This window comes from Salvia splendens, chromosome 15 (assembly GCF_004379255.2).
Source record: "Salvia splendens isolate huo1 chromosome 15, SspV2, whole genome shotgun sequence".
Lineage (NCBI taxonomy): Eukaryota > Viridiplantae > Streptophyta > Magnoliopsida > Lamiales > Lamiaceae > Salvia > Salvia splendens.
In genome coordinates, this window is record NC_056046.1 from 10,091,361 (window position 1) to 10,112,526 (window position 21,166).

At 36.8% G+C, this 21,166-nt stretch overlaps 2 protein-coding genes across 2 annotated transcripts; both read right to left on the reverse strand.

Moving 5' to 3' along the window:
* Positions 1-302: 302 nt before the first annotated feature.
* Positions 303-1,786, reverse strand: LOC121767125 (nudix hydrolase 1-like). The gene is made up of 2 exons (XM_042163318.1): positions 1,566-1,786; positions 303-728 (listed from the first exon to the last, which is right to left on the reverse strand). The coding sequence occupies exons 1-2, from the start codon at positions 1,699-1,701 to the stop codon at positions 433-435; spliced, it is 432 nt and encodes a 143-aa protein (XP_042019252.1). The 5' UTR covers positions 1,702-1,786; the 3' UTR covers positions 303-432.
* A 1,341-nt stretch (positions 1,787-3,127) lies between these two features.
* LOC121767850 (geranyl diphosphate phosphohydrolase-like) lies at positions 3,128-4,977 on the reverse strand. The gene is made up of 2 exons (XM_042164173.1): positions 4,624-4,977; positions 3,128-3,635 (listed from the first exon to the last, which is right to left on the reverse strand). The coding sequence occupies exons 1-2, from the start codon at positions 4,868-4,870 to the stop codon at positions 3,334-3,336; spliced, it is 549 nt and encodes a 182-aa protein (XP_042020107.1). The 5' UTR covers positions 4,871-4,977; the 3' UTR covers positions 3,128-3,333.
* Positions 4,978-21,166: the final 16,189 nt, after the last annotated feature.

A 21,166-nucleotide genomic window follows, 5' to 3' on the forward strand; every position in this document is an offset into this window, starting at 1 on the left:
TTTATTTACTTTTTTTCTCTACCTCTCTCCTAGTTTATCAATTTTGCATTAAAACTCGTGTCGAACCCAAAGTGCATATTCTTTGGGGACGGAGGGAGTAGTATATAATTTTACCCGAATAAGAAATTATAGAACAATTGTAAAAATGTCAAAATATTATGATACTCCAATATAATAAGCCAATTTTAAAAGTTAAATGATTGACAATAATTGACCAAACTTTATGTTTAAGATTATAGTTCTTCAATCATATGAAAAACCGAATCATGGATCACAAACCCACGAATAAAAACCCAAAGACAGATATAAATAAAGAGCTATAGAATTCAAATCCAACTTAGTTCATAAGATGAAGCAAATTATATAAAATAACCACAATATCAGTTCCTCCAGAAGTAACGCCATGTTTTGGAAGTAGATGAAAATGTGTTGTTATTTGGGCGGGAAGGGATTGAGGCCTTGTAGAACGGCAGCTTCTAGTACGGGGAACAAAGGTGTGGGAAGATGGTCCCAATCGTACCAATCCCAGCCGTCGCATTTATCGGGTTCGGCATTGATAGCCGCCTGATCGGCATCCGCAAGGGATGCGCGCATCAGAATTGCAATCAGCTGCGTTGGTTTGGGCTGCGAAAGCACGGTGTTGGTCACTCTCAAAAACTCTGCCCCATTGATCTCTAGCCCCGTTTCCTCCCTCACTTCCCTCGCTGCGCACTCCGAAAATGTCTCTCCTAATAAAATGCAATATACATTTATCTTAATGTATCTCAACAAACGACGTCGTTAGAATTGTTGGCAATTAGGGGTGACAATCCGTGCGTGTTGGGTTGTTATCGGGTCAACGACACGACCCAATAAGGACAAACACGAACACGACCCCAAACCCAACACAAACACGACCTGCTACCCTCAAACCCGAACACGGCACGAACCCATTAACGACACGAACCACTTTAGGTCAACACGACACAAGAACAACACGTGCATGAAACGACACTATAACAACACGACATGATAACACGATAAGAACCTGATTACAACTGGTATTGATTAACAAAAGCTACAAAACCGTGAATCTGATCTTTAAGAATCTAATTAAAAACCTAAAATCTGATTACACAGTGTGATCTGATGAACAATAACATCAATAGATTCATAGCAAAGAAATCCAACAAAAAAACCATTTTTACAATACTAAAAATTAATAATATTATAATATTACTCCATTTCTTAACAGGTAATCCGAACACGACACGAATACGACACGAATTTTTCGTGTCTTTAATGTGTCGGCCTGATAAGGACACGAACCCAATAAGCTTTGACTCAAACCCATTAATTTCGTGTGGATTCGTGTCGAGTTATCGTGTCGTGTCAAAAATTGTCAGTTTAATGGTAGTGTGATTTTTTATCTTCCCAAAATCAGGCCTCGTACCACAATTTACCAAATTTCATGGTTATTTCAAATTTGTCCAAAATGGAATATCAAACTAACAGCAAAAGTCACCTGAATTGAATATCACAAACTACTAACTACTAGTATTAAAAGGGGAAAAGCGGATACAAACCGAATTCGAGGTGGCCGCCTGGAAGGGCGAAAGTACCGTAGCCGACGGCGGTGCGGCGGCGGCCGAGCAACACCTTGTTTCCTTTGAGCAGAAAAACTCCCACCCCAACTACTGGCTTCGGTGGCGGCGACGACATTGCTCAGCAATCGCAGAAAATGTCAATTAGAAAAGCTGCCTTTTTATTGGGGTAATGACAAGGTGATTAGGTGAATCCGTGAATATAATTTGTGTGTCGATTTATTTCTCATTATAAAATAAAACCTTTTTGCGAGGTTAGATCTAAAATAGTACTCCATGTAGTGTGAATACTAGTAATGATAATTACTCCATCGTCCCTGAAAGTTTGTCTCATTTTTCCATATCTGACTCATATTCCACTAACTCATTTCTAATCGCATTTTATTAATTAATATATAAAAGTAAGACTCACATTCCACTAACTTTTTCAACTCATTTTTTATTACATTTCTTAAAACTCGTGTTGTATCAAAGTGAGACAATATTTGAGGGACGGAGGGATTAATATTTTTAGATTCTTGGCCGGGACCTAACTGCAGAAAAAACTTTACCTTGGTAAAAATATAAAATATCCCAATATATGCTGACTTGATTCCAAGTTTCCAACTAATGTGATTGTCAATAATTGAGGTTGAATCTTGTGAAAATACTAGTTTTCTTTTCTTTTTTTTCTTCTTTAATCATGATTATGAGGGCTGAGCAAAAAATTGAAAGACTGAACCGTGATGTGCATCAGACTATAATCATTTTGGCGTAAAAGGTGTGAAGGAGATCATTTTATAATTTGTAGTAGTGCTAATAGCTTTTAAAATTGTAGGTTTTGAATCTATAATGCTCCTATAAAATAGTATGAAAAAAAGATTTCATGTTATTAATTATAGAAAGATTGAAATGCATAATAAGGAAATAGTACTTAATATAGACCTGAACTCTTGAAAAAAAATGTGGATGTCTTTAACTTTGCACTTTACACATTTGAGATGCTTTTGCACTTTTTCAATAAATGGATTGACTGATGTTTCTTCTTACCATTTAGTCTGAAGATTTGTTGAAAATGTGCAAAATCATCAGTGATATTTTTTTTATGCAAAAACTGCAAACGTTCATCTTCTATTATGTAGTTCACTCAAAATCTTACAATGATTTTTAATTTATTATTTTATGTAAAAAGTTAATTGAATCGATTAAAATTGATATGATCAGAATTTTTTTATGGCAAATGGACAATTAAATACCAGTCACCGCTAACCGAGGTGAGTAGAGCAAAATCAATTTTGGACTGGAAAATTATAATCATGCGGAATTAAATTGCGTGGAAAATAATTACTAAATGACATTCATCATAGATTGTAACTAGAGCTCGTTTCTTTAAAATTCTCTCAATAATATTAATTAGAGAGGAATTTGGATTTCGTGATTTCGCGGTGTCTATGAATGGTCTCGAAATAAGGGTTAAACTAAAGCCTTATTAGAGCTGTATAAATTGTTTGATCTAACTAAGAGTGTCATGTATGAATGAGATACATGGAAAACCAATCATGACCTAGTTGAAATTGAGTATTCTTATTAATCACAAATCAAGAACGAGGATGGTATCAATATGTAAAAGGCTAAAGAGAGATTCGCACGCTTATAAATGCCCTTATTTTGGCAAATTTCGGTGGAAACAATCTCCACATAAACACAACATTTTCAATAACCAATTACCAATATATGTGATGAGTTTTTGCGAGAAATTTATGATCTTGAACTAATGAGTAGTAGGTGGGAAAGGATTTAGACCTTCTACAATAGCTGTTTGTAGTGTGGGTAATAATGGAGAAGGAAGATGGTCCCAATCGTACCAATTCCAGCCATCGCATTTTTCAGGCTCCATATTCATAGCCTCCTGGTTCGGATCAGCAAGCGCCGCCCGCATTATAACTGCTACAAGCTGCATAGGCTTCGGTTCCAAAATCGCATTGCTAACGATCGTCAATTTCTCAACTCCCTTAATCTCTAGCCCTGTCTCCTCTTTCACTTCCCTGTATGCACATTCCTCAAACCTCTCCCCTGTTTGTTGGAACACAATCAAGCTAAAATAACTACCCCTCCAACTATAATAAGTCCGAGGGTTCGAGTCATTTTGTGTGTGTGTGTGTGTGTGTGTAAAAGAAAACATATTGACATAAGTTAGTTATACTAAAAACATCTATATTAGTAATTAGAAGTGAATTGATAAAGATGACAGCATCTCTTAGCAGAGTGTTAGTGTGGATTTGCCATTGCACCAGCTCTAGCACAAAAAAGTTTCAAACCAAGTTCCTCACCAAAAATAGTAGGATTACTCCATCTTTCAAAATGTTCCATATAAAATTGATTGTTGGTGGTCTGGTGAGAAAATAATGCATTCAATTAGTCCATGTTAGGTTGTGCTAATGCTAATGCTAATGCTGATAATAAAAATCTATATTGTGGGCTACTGAAGTAATTATCTACTCTAATAGTCTAATTTGAGTAATCAATTAAAATTCCCTAGCAATTATTAAAAAACATATATTGGTTCATAGCAAGGACACTGACTGTTGAAAATTTTTAATTAAATAATTAAGGACGGTTGAAGAAGTGATTTGGAATGATTTGTTTTCAAATAAATTAGTACTCCTACGTATATTTCATACTCCACTTTCAACAATAAGCTAATTAAACTCCCTCCCACTTGTAATCAAACAAATAATTCGTCAAATTATGATCATTATTTGGATGATCAATCTATTGGATAAATGGATTCAAGTCCAATAATAGTTAGTATTGTAAACAAACTTATATGTAGGCGATGAAATCCTTATTTGTGATCACTGGATTCAAATGCAATCAATTTGAAATACACCAAGGTATAGTAATAAAACAAAGCACACTTTTTTTTTTCTGGAATTTGGTCAAAGCAAATATGTTTCCCAAAAACAAGAGCAAATATCAAAACCTCAAAAGCTTAATATTAAAAAAGCATCTTAATCATAGAATCATCACATAATAAAAAGGGAGAAAAAGAATTTCAGACCGAACTCGAGGTGGCCGCCGGGAAGGGCGAAGTGACCGTCGCCTACAACGGTGTGGCGGCGGCCCATCAGCACTTTATTTCCCTTCAACAGAATCACCTGCACCCCAACTTCTAGCGTAGGTTGCGCCGACATATGTAGGCGCTGAAATCGCCCGCGCTTATTTGGCGCGCCATTGGGGCCATGGTTGTCAAATGAGGAAATAGGTTTGGCGATTGAGAGAGCTTTGGTGCTAATCATAAATGCCATAGTGCTACTGCTGCTGCATCAATATTCAGATGTATTCTAATTCCATATTGGTGGTAACTTGTGTTAATATGAATATGATTTGCCTGAAAATTTGAATTGTGGTTTATTGAAAGGACTGCACGCGAAAACCATTAATAAATGAATAATTAATATATAAGGTAGGTATAAATGTACAATTGACATTTTTAGTTACATTTTCTTTGAAAAACACCACTTTCTATATTGTTACTGTGAATCAAGAACATCTTCTGATGTCCCAGAATTTCGTTCCTTTCTTGCGAGATAAATTGAATTTATTAGCTTAACTAATTCCCTTTAGAAAACGTGTGCATGTAAAATTTCCTTTGTAATCCTAACTTTGAATTATAAGTGCTCGATCTTGAAGAATAAGAAATTATTCATGCAAAGGAAAAGAGAATAAATTAGTACAATACTTTAATAAGATGGTTTACATATCTTGAAGAGATTAATGGAAAAAGCTACACAATATTATTGATATGAGTGAGACTTTGCTTACACATTAATGCAAGTTGAAATACAAAAGTGGAAGCTACAACTTAGCATCCTAAAGATGCCAAACTACAGTAATTTGATACTAGCCAAATAGAGTAACTAAATCTAAGTGTGGGAATAAAAATCCTCCTCTTTCCCTCATCCTCTTCTCTCTCGAAGTTGGCTCCTCCACAAGCTCCAAAAGATGACAACTTGGTACCCTACAAGTGAAACACCAAAAAGAGATTAGTAGGGAACGGAAGCTTCACAAAAATAGCAATGAGAGTAATCAACATGTCATCATCCTGCCAAGTCCAAAGAATGGACAAAAGACCAAGATATTCCAATTTTCCTAACAAAAGAGTAGAGGCAAATAGTGATTAGAACATGAGCTCGTAGTAAGCCCCAAAAGGGAAGAATCTTGCAGGAACTTTTGCATACACACAGCCATGAGATCGGCCACATCTAAGGCTAAAAGGGCAGCCATAGAAACAGCCATAAGTTACACCAAAAAGGGCATAGATAGCATACTTACAAAGCTCAAAAGGGAGCAAGCTGACAGCCCCAAAATAGGAGGCTTTGTCCCCAAGTTTTCAGACACAAGAGACCAAAGTTGAGTCCTATATAAACTGCCTCCCCACCTCCCTTTTCCTCCAACACTAAGGGTGAGCATTCGGATTTCGGTTTGTTTTTCGCCCAAACCAAATCGAACCCGAAAAATCAAATTTGTGGGAAAATTGAAACGAACCAAACCGAAAAATCAAAAACCGAAAAATTGAAAAATCAAAAACCGAAAACCGAATTAAACTGAAAAACCAAAATTGTATGAAAAAACTGAAAATCGAAATTGTATGAAAAAACCGAAATACCCAAAAAAAAATCACAAAACTATAGAATGATTAACATCCATCAACCAACAAAATATAAATATTTAGGCAACAACATCAAATTCCTATCTTGCCAAAGTTTCAAATTCCTATGTTGCTAAGTTCCTTTCTAGATGGAATCTTAAACTGAGGACATATCTTAGATACAAAGTGTTGAAAACACTTCCCTTCAACAAGCTCAAAAGGTAACTCATCAACAATTATCATAAAAGCTAAAGCCTTCTCTATCTTTTCTTGATTAAAATTCCAAGTATCAAGAGAATAACTTTGGCCAAATCTTTTGTCCATAGATTTTCTCTTTTTTTTCATCTCCTTTGTCATCCTCATGGGTAGTAACTTCACTTACATTGCTAACTCCAATGGTTTGTCTTTCAATATTCAACATCTACAAGAAGAAAGATTTAGAAAATTATAACATTACACTGTAAATTGGAGAAAATTATAACATTTCACCATATGCAATTCAAGTTCAACAATCAATTATTGAGAATTACAACACTCAATTTCACAATGCATAACAATAATTATAGAAAATTGAACGCATTATATCAAAACATTAAACACTCAAATTTCATTGTATCAGAAAATTAAACTCTCAATTTCACTGTAAAAAAAGTACACTCAACTTTGGATGTAATACACAAATTAAATAGGAATCAAATACATGAATATGAGTAGGAGATTTTACCTTCTTCTTAAGCGGCGTGGATGGCTGAGGGAGGATGTGGCTGCTGGATGCCTGGAGGGCGACAAGTCGTCGGGTGGAGGGGCACCGACGTGGAGACTGGAAGCGACGGGCGCCGACTCTGGAGTGGAGAAGAGATGGGCGATGGAGTGGACTTTGGAGGTGAAGGATCTGGAGATGAGGATCTGGATTCTGGAGAGGAGATGAGGCGGATGTATATATATGGATGTATTCATTTCCTTTTTGTATCTTTTGTTCTTTGTTCTTTTTAATCTCAACCCCACGATTTTGTCATCCGACGGTTAGATTGGTGCCACGTGTCATTTAATAATGCAGATTTTCAGTTGAATAATGCACACCGACTAATAATGAACCATTATAGTGTAATAAAGCAGATTTTCAATTGAATAATGCACACCGACTAATAATGCACCATTATAGTGTAATAATGCAGATCATCTGGACCGTTGATGAATGAAATCTAACGGCCCATATAAAGAAGAATAAAGGATCTAAGGGATGAATAGGAGAATAACGCTCCCCTATATATATATGTATTATAATGATCACCAATTTGTGTGATAACCCTATAACTAAATCTCCACCACACATTTTTAAAATATGTGGTCTGGATTTAATCTAACAAAACTATCATTTTATCAAATAAAACTATCATATTTCGGATATATTAAGGGCAAAATTGTCATTTCGTTATAAAATTGGGCGGGTAAGAAGAAAACGTGAATTAAACTCTGCATTCAATTTCTCTTACACTCAAACCCTCCGAATCGCATTTCAAACCCTTGCTTCTTCAGTTTCGAAGGAAAAATCATCCAAATTCTGGAATATGTCGAAGGAAAACGCCCAAGCATCATCGAAGAAAGGTTGGATGAAGATTATTACTTATTTCACTTTTGTTTTTGCTCGATTTTATCATTTTTCCAGAGATTCTCGTTTTTTAGATTCTATAGTTTTTTAGTGTAGATTTAGAGTTACATATGACAACATGATGAATTTACTTCATACTTGGTTTTGTATCATCAATTCGTACCTTATTCCATATCCTAACCTCCTGACCCACTTGAGAAGCCATGATCTACTAGTAAAACGCTTTGGTTTAGAAAATTGTGTGCAGCAGTAATGCAGATTCGAAGGAGTTTATTTGAGTGCTGATTTCGTGAGTAGTGCTTTGTTCTACTTTAGTGACAAGTTATGCTCTCTTTGCTTTTTTGAACTCATTGAAATTTAGAAAATGATAGTTTCAGAAGGTAAAATGATAGTTGCATTTGATAAAATGATGGTTTCAGATTATGAAATGATACTTTGGGTAGATAAAAAGATATTTGTGTAGATAAATGATTGTTTTAAATTATAAAATGATAGTTTCAGGGGATAAAATAATACATTGACTTTATATAATGACATAAATCGTTTAACACACTGAAATCTTTTGTTTATTAGGAAAGAACATTCGTGATGATGATGATGATAATAGAACATTAGTAGATCAAATAGAAAATATAAGAAATAAGAAGAAAATAAAGAATGATGATGCAACTAATGGTAAGGCAGCTTCAAAGAAGGGCAAGGAAAAAGTTGTTCAAGATGATACAGTCATTAAGACAACGACTTTGGCAGGAAGAAGGAATACTGACTTCTTCGTTGACATGCTTGAATCTCTAAACAATAATCAAAGAAGAGCTGTTCGAGAGATTGAGTTTGTCGCACTCCTAAACTTCAATATAAGAAGTTTCCCAAGAGCATTGGCATATTATCTGATTTACAACTTTTATCCCTAAAAGTTCATCAATTAAATTGAATAGCGGGGAATTACTGTTTTTAGATGATGAAGATGTTCACATAACTCTTGGGTTCCCGATCGGATCTTTACCTATGAATAGAATCAAATTTCAGAAAGATATCAACATCAAAACTCAAATTGCTAGATTCTGTAAACGTGGAGAGAAAAAAATGGTGCCAAAGTATGTTGTAGAGCAGATGAAGAGAGACGAAGAAGGTGGTGAGTGGTTCAAATGAAATTTATGGTTCTTGTGAAGTATGCCTTGATTAACACTCCTGCTGATGGAAATGTGAGCGCACAAATTTTAGATTACATAGCTGATGTTGAGGAGATCAAACAATACAATTGGTGTAGCTGTGTCATAACTAAATTGCATGAAACACAAAAGAGATGGAAAAAAACACAGCAAAGATATTTACCGGACTAGTTATCTTTGTAGTGGTATGAATATATTTGTTTTCCATTGTCTATGAATCTATTTACAGAAAAACTAATATTTAGTTTTTATTAATGTAGGCTTGTTACGTGGACAGAATTGTCTTTGAAAAAAAAATGGTGTCAAGATGTTATCCAACAGTTAAAGGATGGACTGCCGAACTGTTGAAAGAAAGACAGAGCAGAAATGAATGATTCAAATTTTGGTCTGGGTCATAAGTATGACCGATATAAAAAGCAACCACATGAAGAGAATGATGAAGATGATGAATCTGAAGATGTAGAAGCTTTGAAGATGAATGATCATGATGAAGAGGGGACAACCAGTGGAAGTCAAGAAAAGACTTTAATAGATGAATGGAAGGAAGCTGCCAGGGATGTTAAAGCCTCAATGTTGAAGATGGTTGATATCCTTGAAGCAGCGTTGGATAAGCTCAGGAACCTTAATAGCTTTAAGATAATACGTGATACAACAAGATATGCAATGAGATTGAGAGAGGAAGGTGTGCAGCATGTTATGGAAAGTCAGAAAACAATGACACATGCTATGAGCAATGATGAAATTGATGATCCTGAATGGATCGATATCATGATTGAGCTAACTAAAGCTGCTGAAAGGACATGTATACTGAAAAATAGGAATGAGTTCCCTACATTCACTCTGATACCGGAATATGACTACACTCCTTATGAGAATCAAAATTCTAATCGGGCAAAGGATATGGAGAAGGAAAAAGATGATGAGGTGGAAAAAGAGCAAGAGAAACAGAATGAAAGCGAAAAGAACTGTGGAAAATCAATCTTGAACATCATCTTTTTCCTTCTCCATATCATTTGCCCGATTTGCCATTTCCTTTTCGCTTTCATTCTGTTTCTTTTGCTCGTTTTCCACCTCATCATCTTTTTCCTTCTCCATATCCTTTTCCCGATTAGAATTTTGATTCTCATCAGGAGTGTAGTCATATTCCGGTATCAGAGTGAAGGTAGGGAACTCATTCTTATTTTTCAGTATACATGTCCTCTCAGCAGCTTTAGTTAGCTCAATCATGATATCGATCTATTCAGGGTCATCAATTTCATCATTGCTCATAGCATGTGTCATTGTTTTCTGACTTTCTATAACATGCTGCACACCTTCTTCTCTCAATCCCATTGCATTTCTTGTTGTATCACATATTATCTTAAAGCTATTAAGGTTCCGGAGTTTATCCAGCGCTGCTTCAAGGACATCAATCATCTTCAACATTGAGGCTTTAACATCCCTGGCAGCTTCCTTCCATTCATCTATGAAAGTCTTTTCTTGACTTCCACTGGTTGTCCCCTCTTCATCATGATCACTCATCTTCAAAGCTTCTACATCTTCAGATTCATCATCTTCATCATTCTCTTCATGTGGTTGCTTTTTATATCGGTCATACTTATGACCCAGACCAAAATTTGAATCATTCTTTTTTGCTCTGTCTTTCTTTCAACAATTCGGCAGTCTATCCTTTAACTGTTGGATAACATCTTGGCACCATTTTTTTTTCAAAGACAATTCTGTCCACGTAACAAGCCTACATTAATAAAAACTAAATATTAGTTTTTCTGTAAATAGATTCATAGACAATGGAAAACAAATATATTCATATCACTACAAAGATAACTGGTCCGGTAAATATCTTTGCTGTGTTTTTTTTTTCATCTCTTTTGTGTTTCATGCAATTTAGATATGACATAGCTACACCAATTGTATTGTTTGATCTTCTCAACATCAGCTATGTAATCTAAAATTTGTGCGCTCACATTTCCATCAGCAGGAGTGTTAATCAAGGCATACTCCACAAGAACCATAAAATTTCATTTGAACCACTCACCACCTTCTTCGTCTCTCTCCATCTGCTCTACCACATACTTTGGCACCATTTTTTTCTCTTCACGTTTACAGAATCTAGCAATTTGAGTTTTGATGTTGATATTTTTCTGAAATTTGATTCTATTCATAGATAAAGATCCGATCGAGAACCCAAGAGTTATGTGAACATCTTCATCATCTAAAAACAGTGATTCCCCGCTGTTCAATTTAATTGATGAACTTTTAGGGATAAAGTTGTAAATCAGATAATATGCCAATGCTCTTGGGAAACTTCTTATATTGAAGTTTAGGAGTGCGCCAAACTCAATCTCTCGAACAGCTCTTCTTTGATTCTTGTTTAGAGATTCAAGCATGTCAACGAAGAAGTCAGTATTCCTTCTTCCTGCCAAAGTCGTTGTCTTAATGACTGTATCATCTTGAACAACTTTTTCCTTGCCCTTCTTTGAAGCTGCTTTACCATTTGTTGCATCATCATTCTTTCTTTTCTTCTCATTTCTTATATTTTCTATTTGATCTACTAATGTTCTATTATCATCATCATCACGAATGCTCTTTCCTAATAAACAAAAGATTTCAGTGTGTTAAACGATTTATGTCATTATATAAAGTCAATGTATTATTTTATCCCCTGAAACTATCATTTTATAATTTAAAACAATCATTTATCTACACAAATATCTTTTTATCTACCCAAAGTATCATTTCATAATCTGAAACCATCATTTTATCAAGTGCAACTATCATTTTACCTTCTGAAACTATCATTTTCTAAATTTCAATGCGTTCAAAATAACAGAGAGAGCATAACTTGTCATTTAAGTAGAACAAAACACTACTCACAAAATTAGCACTCAAATAAACTGCTTCGAATCTGCATTACTGCTGCACACAATTTTCTAAACCAAAGCGTTTTACTAGTAGATCATGGCTAGGGGTGGGTCGGTACGGTATACCGTATCGACCGTGCCATACCGCATACCGTACCGGAAAGTACGGTATGAAAAAATTCAATACCGATACCGTACCGAATTTTCGGTATACTGGAAATTCGGTATGATATTTTTTGATACCGGTTACCATACCGTTATTACGGTATACCGTAATAACGGTGTGGTAACGGTAACGGTATACCGAAAAAAAACTTATTGTGTCCAAAATATTTAAAATAACAATTCAAGTGTTCAACTATTTAAAAATACCCAAAACAATAAAACTTCATCACAATCAAATCTTGTTCATAGCATTCAAATTAATAAAACTTCAACATTCAAATCTAAAACAATTTATTAAGTCATGATCAACAACATTATCTTCATTTCTTGCAACCTCGTTGTCTTCATTTCTCAAAATTCCACAAAAAATCATTGAAGATGACCCTGCATTTGATAACCTTTATTAATAGTCGAGCATAATCACAATACACAAACAACCAAACCAAAAGAAATGTATGGAGTGTAAAATCCATATATCAAAACACCTAATAATTAAGAGATTAAGTTGGATGTATATTAAGTGTGAGAGATAACCCCATAAAGAAGAAAAAGAAAGCAGTTTCGAGGATGAAGGAGTTACTCAATTTAATTTTATATTTTGGTTGGCATGTTATCAAGTATCATATTATATTTGTTGTTGCCGATGATGTTGATCTTTAGGTATCTTTTAATATATATTTATATATTATTTTGATTACATATATTCAGAATTTTATCCCATAATCGTGGTTAATGATAAAATGAAGATACTTATTGATTATTTTTGGCTATTTAGACCAATAGTAGTAATAATTGGTCTTATAAACAAAATCTCCAAATAGATTTACAAGTGTAATGAAATAAAGATTCATTTTTCCCCCTAGACTTTAATTTCAATCTATCATTATAAACATGCATACAAAATTCTCAAAAATATTAACAAGGCAGAATCTTCCTTTAATTCATTTTCAGCTGCACATATTTTTAATTGACAATTTATGAAGTGGGACGAAGAATAAAGCAAATTTTTTAAATTACTTTGTGTATTTGTAATATGACATTACACAAAGAATCATATACTAAATGGTGTGAGTTAATACAAATTCTTTCAAATGTGCTCTGTTGAAACATATTTCCGATATCGTATTTCCAATCTTCTTTCGGTGTTATGTGCTATTGTGTTTATTATATTTAATAGGATGAGTTGATAAAAAAATAATTCAGGTTAATTTCGAATTTGTTTGAATAAATTATCATTTGAATGTTTAATTTTATTGTATTAATTGATGTATTAAATTTTTTTTAATATAATATATATATTACAACATATTTAATATTAATATATATATATATATCGGTATACCGGTATACCACGGTATACCGAATCTTCGGTATATACCGAAGATTCGGTATACCGTGGATTCGGTATATACCGAAGTTTCGGTATACCGTGGTATACCGGAATACCGTGGATTCGGTATACCGCGATATAGAAAAAATGATACCGTTACCGTACCGGAAACTGCGGTATACCGAAAAATCGGTATTTTCGGTATTTTTCCGGTACGGTAAGTCCGGTATTACAGTATTTCGGTATAATTTCCCATCCTTAATCATGGCTTCTCAAGTGTAAAAGGTCATTTGGTCTAGGTTAGGATATGGAATAAGGTATGAATTGATGATACAAAACCAAGTATAAAGTAAATTCAAAGTAAATTCATCATGCTGTCATATGTAACTCTAAATCTACACTAAAAAACTATAGAATCTAAAAAAATGAGAATCTCTAGCAAAATGATAAAATCGAGCAAAAACAAAAGTGAAATAAGTAATAAACTTCATCCAACCTTTCGTCGATGATGCTTGGGCGTTTTCCTTCGACATATTCCAGAATTTGGATGATTTTTCCTTCGAAACTGAAGAAGCATGGGTTTAAAATGCGATTCGGAGGGTTTGAGTGTGAGAGAAATTGAATGCAGCGTTTAATTCACGTTTTCTTCTTACCCGCCCAATTTTATAACGAAATGACAATTTTGCCCTTAATATATCCGAAATATGATAGTATTATTTGATAAAATGATAGTTTTGTTAGATTAAATCTAGACTACATATTTTAAAAATGTGTGGTGGAGATTTAGTTATAGGGTTATCACACAAATTGGTGTTATCATTATAATGCACCCATATATATATATATATATATATATATATATATATATATATATATATTAAAATATAATTCGGTTTTTCGGTTTTTTTTTCCTCCGAACCGAACCGAATCGAAAAATCGAAATTTTCAAAATTTTAGAACCTAACCGAATCGAATTTCATATTTTCGGTTTGGTTCGGTTCGGATATTCAATTTTCGATTTTTTTGCTCACCCCTATCCACCACTTTAGCACCCCAAATTTCACAAACATAAGGATTTCAGCGAGGAGTAGAGAGGAGGGCGTGGAGAGGCAGCGGCAACGCGGAGGAACAGGCGCATAAACCAAGGATTCACCTAAGTGAGGTAAACCCCTCAACACCCCATTACTCCTTGCATCATGTAGATCAACCACAACACTTAGCCAAGAACTTAGAGCTCAATAAGATTTTTACAACAATAACTTGAGCAAGTAATACATAAGCTTAGCCTCAACATCCATTCTGCACAGAACCACAACAAAGGTGTTGCTGCCATGATAGTCAAGAACATAGAGTTATGAAAACATGACCACATAAGAGAACCGTAGAGCTAACATCAAGAATCATGAAAAGTAGCAAGAATAAAGAGGAGTATGCTTAAAATCTCACATCATAACAAGCTCATTCAAGTGGATCAAAAGTTTCGGACTCGGAAAATTTACAGATTAATTAAAGGGAGGGGGGAAAGGGACTTAGCTTTAGGCCTTCCGGCGACGAGCGTTTGACGACGGAGAAATCGTCGGAGGGAGCCGGGGAGAGCTCGGTGGAAGGCTCGACGCAGAGAGCTGATGCAGGGCACTGGCAGCAGCGACGGAGAGCCGACGACGCAGAGGAGCGGCGAACGGCGATTGACGGCCGCGGTCTACTCGTCGAACAGCCAGAGACGAGGACGGACGGAGGCGCTGCTTCCCGATTCCTCGATCTAGAGATTTACAGATTTGAAATTTGAGAGAGAGCCGGAGGAAGAAAGGCGACGCCTTTCCCCTCAATCGGTGACTTCGCCGTAGAAGGGAGGAAGGAGGTACTGCCTCTCGAAGTCTTCGATCTAGGATTTCAGAATCAAAATTTAAGAATGAGTTGAGAGGGGAAACTGAGAGAGGAGGCGGGGCCGGCTAGCTCCGGCGACACGGAGCGGTATCGATTTCACCGGAGGAGGCGTGAGAGCGAGGGAGAGATGTGCCATTTTCCTTCCTCAATTTCTAGTTAGAGCATCCACAATGAGACTGGACTTCACATAGCCCTCACATAGCCTTCACACTGCCACATCATCAGCACTAAAATTCTCCTGCCACATCAGCTGGACATCAAATAGCCCTCACATAGCCTTCCCACTACCTATCCACATCACTAATAACAATTATATAATTTAATTTACAATCGTATCAACATACAGAATTTAATTTACGAGACAAATACGGGAAATTCGAATAATACTATTAAAATTTAAAAAGTACATTAATTTTAAAAAAAAAGTACAATAATTTTTAAAAAAGTACAAAAATTTAAAAGTACAATTAAAAAAGTAAAAAAAAATCACTTCTCGCCGCCGTCCTCGTCTCCGTCGTCGCCCAGCCCTTCTTCACCGTCGTCGCCGCCGCCTCTGTCGCCACCTACGCCGCGGCTATTCCCGCCGGTCTCCCTCCTCATCGCCTCCAATTCTTCACGCTGGCTCTGGAGCAATACACAAAGATAATCCTTCACCTCGGGGTCCACCGCCGATTGGAAGTCGGCTAAGGTCTTCACCATTTGAGCGCGCGTTTGTTGGCGCGCGAAGAATTTGAGGTCCTCGGTAGACCTGCCGAGGGGGGATGCCGAATGGACCCCCTGGGAACTCGGGGTGCCCGCCCTCGCAACCTGTTGCGCATGCCTTTGGCCAACCGGGCAAGGTCGGCGACCGAACGAACGAGGGGTCGGGACCTCCTGGGCCGTCTCGGGGAGGTCTGTCGAACCACCGCTGCTGGTGCTATAATCTCCGGTATAGTTCAGTTTCTGCTTCTTCGGCCAGCCAGCGTCGACACCTGCCCGGAATTTCTCCGACTTATTCAGCACAACGTAGCAGTTCCAGTAGGTGAACTCATAGTACTTCTTCTGAGGATTGGGGTAGGCTCTCTCCGCAATCCTCCTGCAGTCTTCCTCTGTTTGGCCACTGGTCTGCATGCAGAGGGCGTTGGCGTACAAACCCGAAAATCGAGAGACGCCAGACCTGATTCGGTCCCAGCACTTCCGGCACTCCTCCCCGGTGCGCGGTCTCCCTTCAGGGCAAAATGCCCTGTACGCTGCGGCTATCTTGGCCCACAAGTTGACGATCCTCTGGTTGTTCGAAACGAGAGGATCGTCGCAGACACTCACCCACGCCTTGGCAACCGCAACATTCTCCGCGTCCGTCCACTTCCTCCGGACCCGGCTATCCTCCTCCGGCTGCGACGACTTGCCGACCTTCTTGGCCTTGCCCTTCTTCTTACCCCGCCATACTCCATGGCTTTGAATGAGAGTTTTCGGAACCTCGTTAATATCAAAACCCAAGTCCGCTAAGGAGAAGGTCTCTGTATACTGTGCATCCGTTGTGGTCGATGTGTGCGAAGAACCGGTGGAAAAATCAAAAGTCGGCCGATAGGCGTTGTCCCCCCCGGGCGTCCCCTGCAGCGGTGGAATCATCTGTTGCGCCGGTGGCTGCATCCCGGGTGCCCATCCCGGCATCATCTGCATAGGGGGCTGCATGCCGGGTGCCCACCCCGGCATCATCTGCTGCCGCAAGTACATGTTGTAGTACCCGGTCATCGGAGGCCAACCACCTCCCCCAGGAGCCGGGGAAGTCTGGGACCCTACCCCGGGAGTCGGGGGAGTCTGAGACACTACCCCGGGAGTCGGGGGAGTCTGAGACCATCCCCCGGGAGTCACTGGAGTTCCTGCGTAGTTGTTCTCCATTGCTCGTTATTGATCTTGTACAGAAAGAAAGATAGAGAGAGTACTCGTTAAAACAAGTGGTGCGAATGAAAATGACGTTCAAAGCGCGTCTATATAGTGTTTTCGAAAAAAAAAATTAAAAATTAAATTCTGACGCCGGTCTGACGCTGATCCGGGCCTACAATGGCGCCGTGAGGATCGGCGTTAGAATCGGCGTCACCTCACGAATCGGCATGGGTACGCCGAAATTGACGCCGATTTCGCCGACGCCGGTCGCAATGGTTCGGCGTCAGAACCGGCATCGGCAAAAAATTGGCGTCGCGGTTTTGACGCCTCCATTGCTGATGCTCTTAGGGATTGCAAATTGAAAGTGAAGTGGGGAAGGGATGAGTTGACCGAAGGGAGTATAGGTAGGTGATGTTATGAATTTTGTGACTTGGGCCACCTCAAATTAAATGGCTGGGCCACCTTATTTATATAATTTGGGCCATTTAATTGTTTCACTTGGATCTTAGTGATGAAGAACAATAATGGCCGGACGTGGTGGATAAAAGAAGTGAGTTGGAAGTTTATTCTAGAAATGGACCAATTAACTCTAGTCAAGGAATGTGCTACGAATTTGGGCCAAGGAATTAGCATTGTTGAGCTTGGAAATTTATTATGTTGAGATGGAATTTATTTAGAGAATTGGTCTTGGAGCTTAATTAATTAATTCCCGAATAATTTATTAAGCTTCCAAAGATGGAAAGTGGTGAAGTGAGCGATGCAAAAGTCGGCCGGCATCGCCCCGCGACGCTATGGGCGGCCTTAAGAAAAATAAAAAAAGGGTTTAAAAAGGGATTTTCCAAGAATCCATATTTTATTTAATAAGTGCTCAAGTAATTATTTTATTGAGAAAGTAGAATTTCTCCGGAGTTAGTAAAGCAGATAAATAAATTCTGCAGAATAGTGAAGTCAGGGTATGATTAAGAAAAATTCTATAAGACGAGACTACGATATAGGTGATATCCAATAGGATTCATGCATTCTTTTCTCAAGAGAAATAGTTCAAGTACTAATTAGCGTGCTACGCTATTTATTTTCAAAGGATAAATTGCTCAAGGGCAAGTGAGGCCAAAGCGAGTAATTGAGTTGACAAATAAGCATATCAGGTGGGCTTTCTTTTAATATACACCACTATAGTGTGGATATAAAGCAAATACTTGTGAAATTATGAAATATCATCTTTTCTCAAAATGGAGCTGTGATTCTTTTAAAGTTGTTGTCATGCCATAAAATGTTTGTTTATGAGGCCTATATGTTAGGGCTATATGCCCGAGGGTTTTGGCGATGCTAAAACTAAGTAACGAATTCGATTCCTAATGGGACTGCAAATCCTGTTCGGAATAACGTGCACAAGAGCTGTAAGCCATCCAAGGTTGGCCGGCCATGGTGTCCGTCTTCACGGTACACGATTCTCAGATATGGTATGAGTTTTGACGAACTTAGACTGATCAGTTGGACTTTTAAGATCACAAAGAATTTAGTATGCTCGGGCCTTTTAAGAAAAAAACCTCGTGTGATACTGTTGATGGATGACAACTATATAATGTATGTTTTGATTTTCGGCACGTGTCCACTGAGTACCCATGCACTCAGCTCTGCATGTATTTATAAATGTGTAGGTTGAACGTCAAGAGGATGGAGTAATGATCGGAGTCGAAGTTATTAAATAATCAAGTGGATCTTCCAACGATTCGTGTCTCCATACACGAAGTCGTCTAGTAAGGACTTATTCCGCTGTGTTTTTGTGAAGTGAGAATTGTAGAATCTCACCATCGAACTCTGATTTATTGATGATATGTTTATTCTATTTCTAAGACCATGTAATTGAATACTTGGCTGCTATTCTATGATATCAATTGACTTGGCCTTTGTGCAAATTCTCAAGTTCTTCCCCATTTTCTTTCCCCGCTTTTTAAATCCTCCTTATTAGTCGCGGTTTATCCGCTTTCGCTATCCTTAGCAAAATGCGGTCGTGACACATCTACAGATCAAGCAAGCACATAGACCGTTGAAGGCTGTTATATAGATCTTTATTGTGTATAAATAGATCACCTAGATTTATTCCTAGAAGTGAGTTAATTCTTTTCAGCGGCATATCTCTAATTTCAAGATTATGTGTTGTTGTTGTTGTTGTTCTCATCCAATTCACAATAAATTGACGCCGTCTGTGGGTTAGAGTATCGATCTCACGATAGACAATGTCTTCAAGATTTTAGGCATAAAAGTTCATAAGGAAAAATGATTCCAATCATCGGAGGATGAAGATGAGGGCTACGTTGATTCAACAAGTGCTTGTCAAAAAAAGAGCTTGTCGAGGCTTTAAGGGTGGTGATCCGAAGTAGAAAGCAAAGGATGAGGAAGCAGACTCCAAATCACAAAGCAAGAGAGCTGAGGCTACAACCTCATATCCCACTATATCCACTCTAAAAAATAGTTTCTTGTTCATCTGTGATGACAATGATCTAATCATAGTAGTTGATATGATACTAATAATTGCACAAATAGTGATCTTACTACATAATTTGCCCACTGTCAATTATTAGCATAGTGATTATTGATTTTTTGACTTAATTATCTCTAGATGATATTACATAAATGATTTAATGATTTAGCTTATTGTTTATCTCTACCATTAATTTTAATACGTCTTATTTATAATCTAAAAAGTCATTGTGATTCTAATCGACCCTATATATATGGAGTATATATTTGATAAAAGCACAAGTTGTCATATAGTTTCTGCGATTTTTTAACATTGAATACCTTCATTTATATACTCCATAGACAGTCCATATCCATATCCATATCCATATCCATATACATATCCACAATAAGGGCACATATGGAAATGGCCCCATTTGTTACCATCTTCATCACATGAATCCGTTGTGGTCCACTTATTCTCAACAACTTATCTACTTCAATATTTGTATCCAATTATCAATTTTAATATTTTTTGGTTAGAAGAATATGGTCTTCCATAATTTCCATCGGCAGCATGAGCATAGTGAAAGACCAGTATCTCCAATAGAATATCTACTAGGATTCTTTTATCCTCGTTGGATATTCCCTTACCTTTTTCAGTTTTCTCTGTATTTTTTATTTATTAATATAGTACTAAACTATCTCTATCAAACCTCATTTGTTATCATGAAATTTGAAGATATCAATATGTTATCTAAGTGGAGTTCTGACCCCCTTTGGCTTTTGCATTTAATTATGTAGTTTTCTAATCAGTTAAGTTAATTCATTTGGTTTATGTTAAAAAATGTTTAATCTTTTTGGCCCACTTTATTTGTGGGTATTTAACTGATGGAATTCGGATAAGGACATGCTTTTTAATTTTTATCAAAAAATCTTAATCGTTTGAGTTTACTAAAAGCGCCCATGAAAAATAAAGGTACAAATGCTTATTGTACTTGGTAGTAGTTAGTGCTTTTGTATAAGTAATTTCAGATAAATATATTAGTGACTTTTCTTCCTTATAAATACGAGGGACCGTTATTATATGCGTATAAAACATTTGGATTTTGAAAGATTGATTGATTTTGAAATAGTGAATTTTGTAATTGTTGAAACAATATATCATGTAACAACACGATGATCACAAACTAATCATGTCACATATGTACATATACATATGTGATCGGCTGATAGCATCAGTTAACAAATCATTATAGCATCACAATTCCAGTATAGACATCAGTTAAACAAATCATCATTAGTCGTTACATGTCCACAAATATCATCCTATTTCCAGAAAGAAAATGGTTGCATTTAAAACCAATCTCCAAAAGAAGCTTTTTAAACAGTAAATTGCGCCTTAAATCTCTCCCCCCAAATTTGTTAAGCAAATGAAATGCATCGTTAATGTTCGGAGTACTAATTATGATGCAGAGAAATTATAGTTTTATTATGATTATGTATATTAGTGTTTTTAATCTTTCGAAAAAAAACTTGCAATGGATATGAAAATTTAGCAGACATAATTACTAAACATGGGGTGATCTTAATAAAATTGAAATTTTATGCT

Coding starts and splice junctions, on each gene's coding strand:
- LOC121767850 (XM_042164173.1), bottom strand. CDS start 4,870: ATGGCATTTATGATTAGCACCAAAGCTCTCTCAATCGCCAAACCTATT. Junction 3,636..4,623: donor CGGCGGCCACCTCGAGTTCG/GTCTGAAATTCT, acceptor TCCAACAAACAG/GGGAGAGGTTTGAGGAATGT.
- LOC121767125 (XM_042163318.1), bottom strand. CDS start 1,701: ATGTCGTCGCCGCCACCGAAGCCAGTAGTTGGGGTGGGAGTTTTTCTG. Junction 729..1,565: donor AGGCGGCCACCTCGAATTCG/GTTTGTATCCGC, acceptor GCATTTTATTAG/GAGAGACATTTTCGGAGTGC.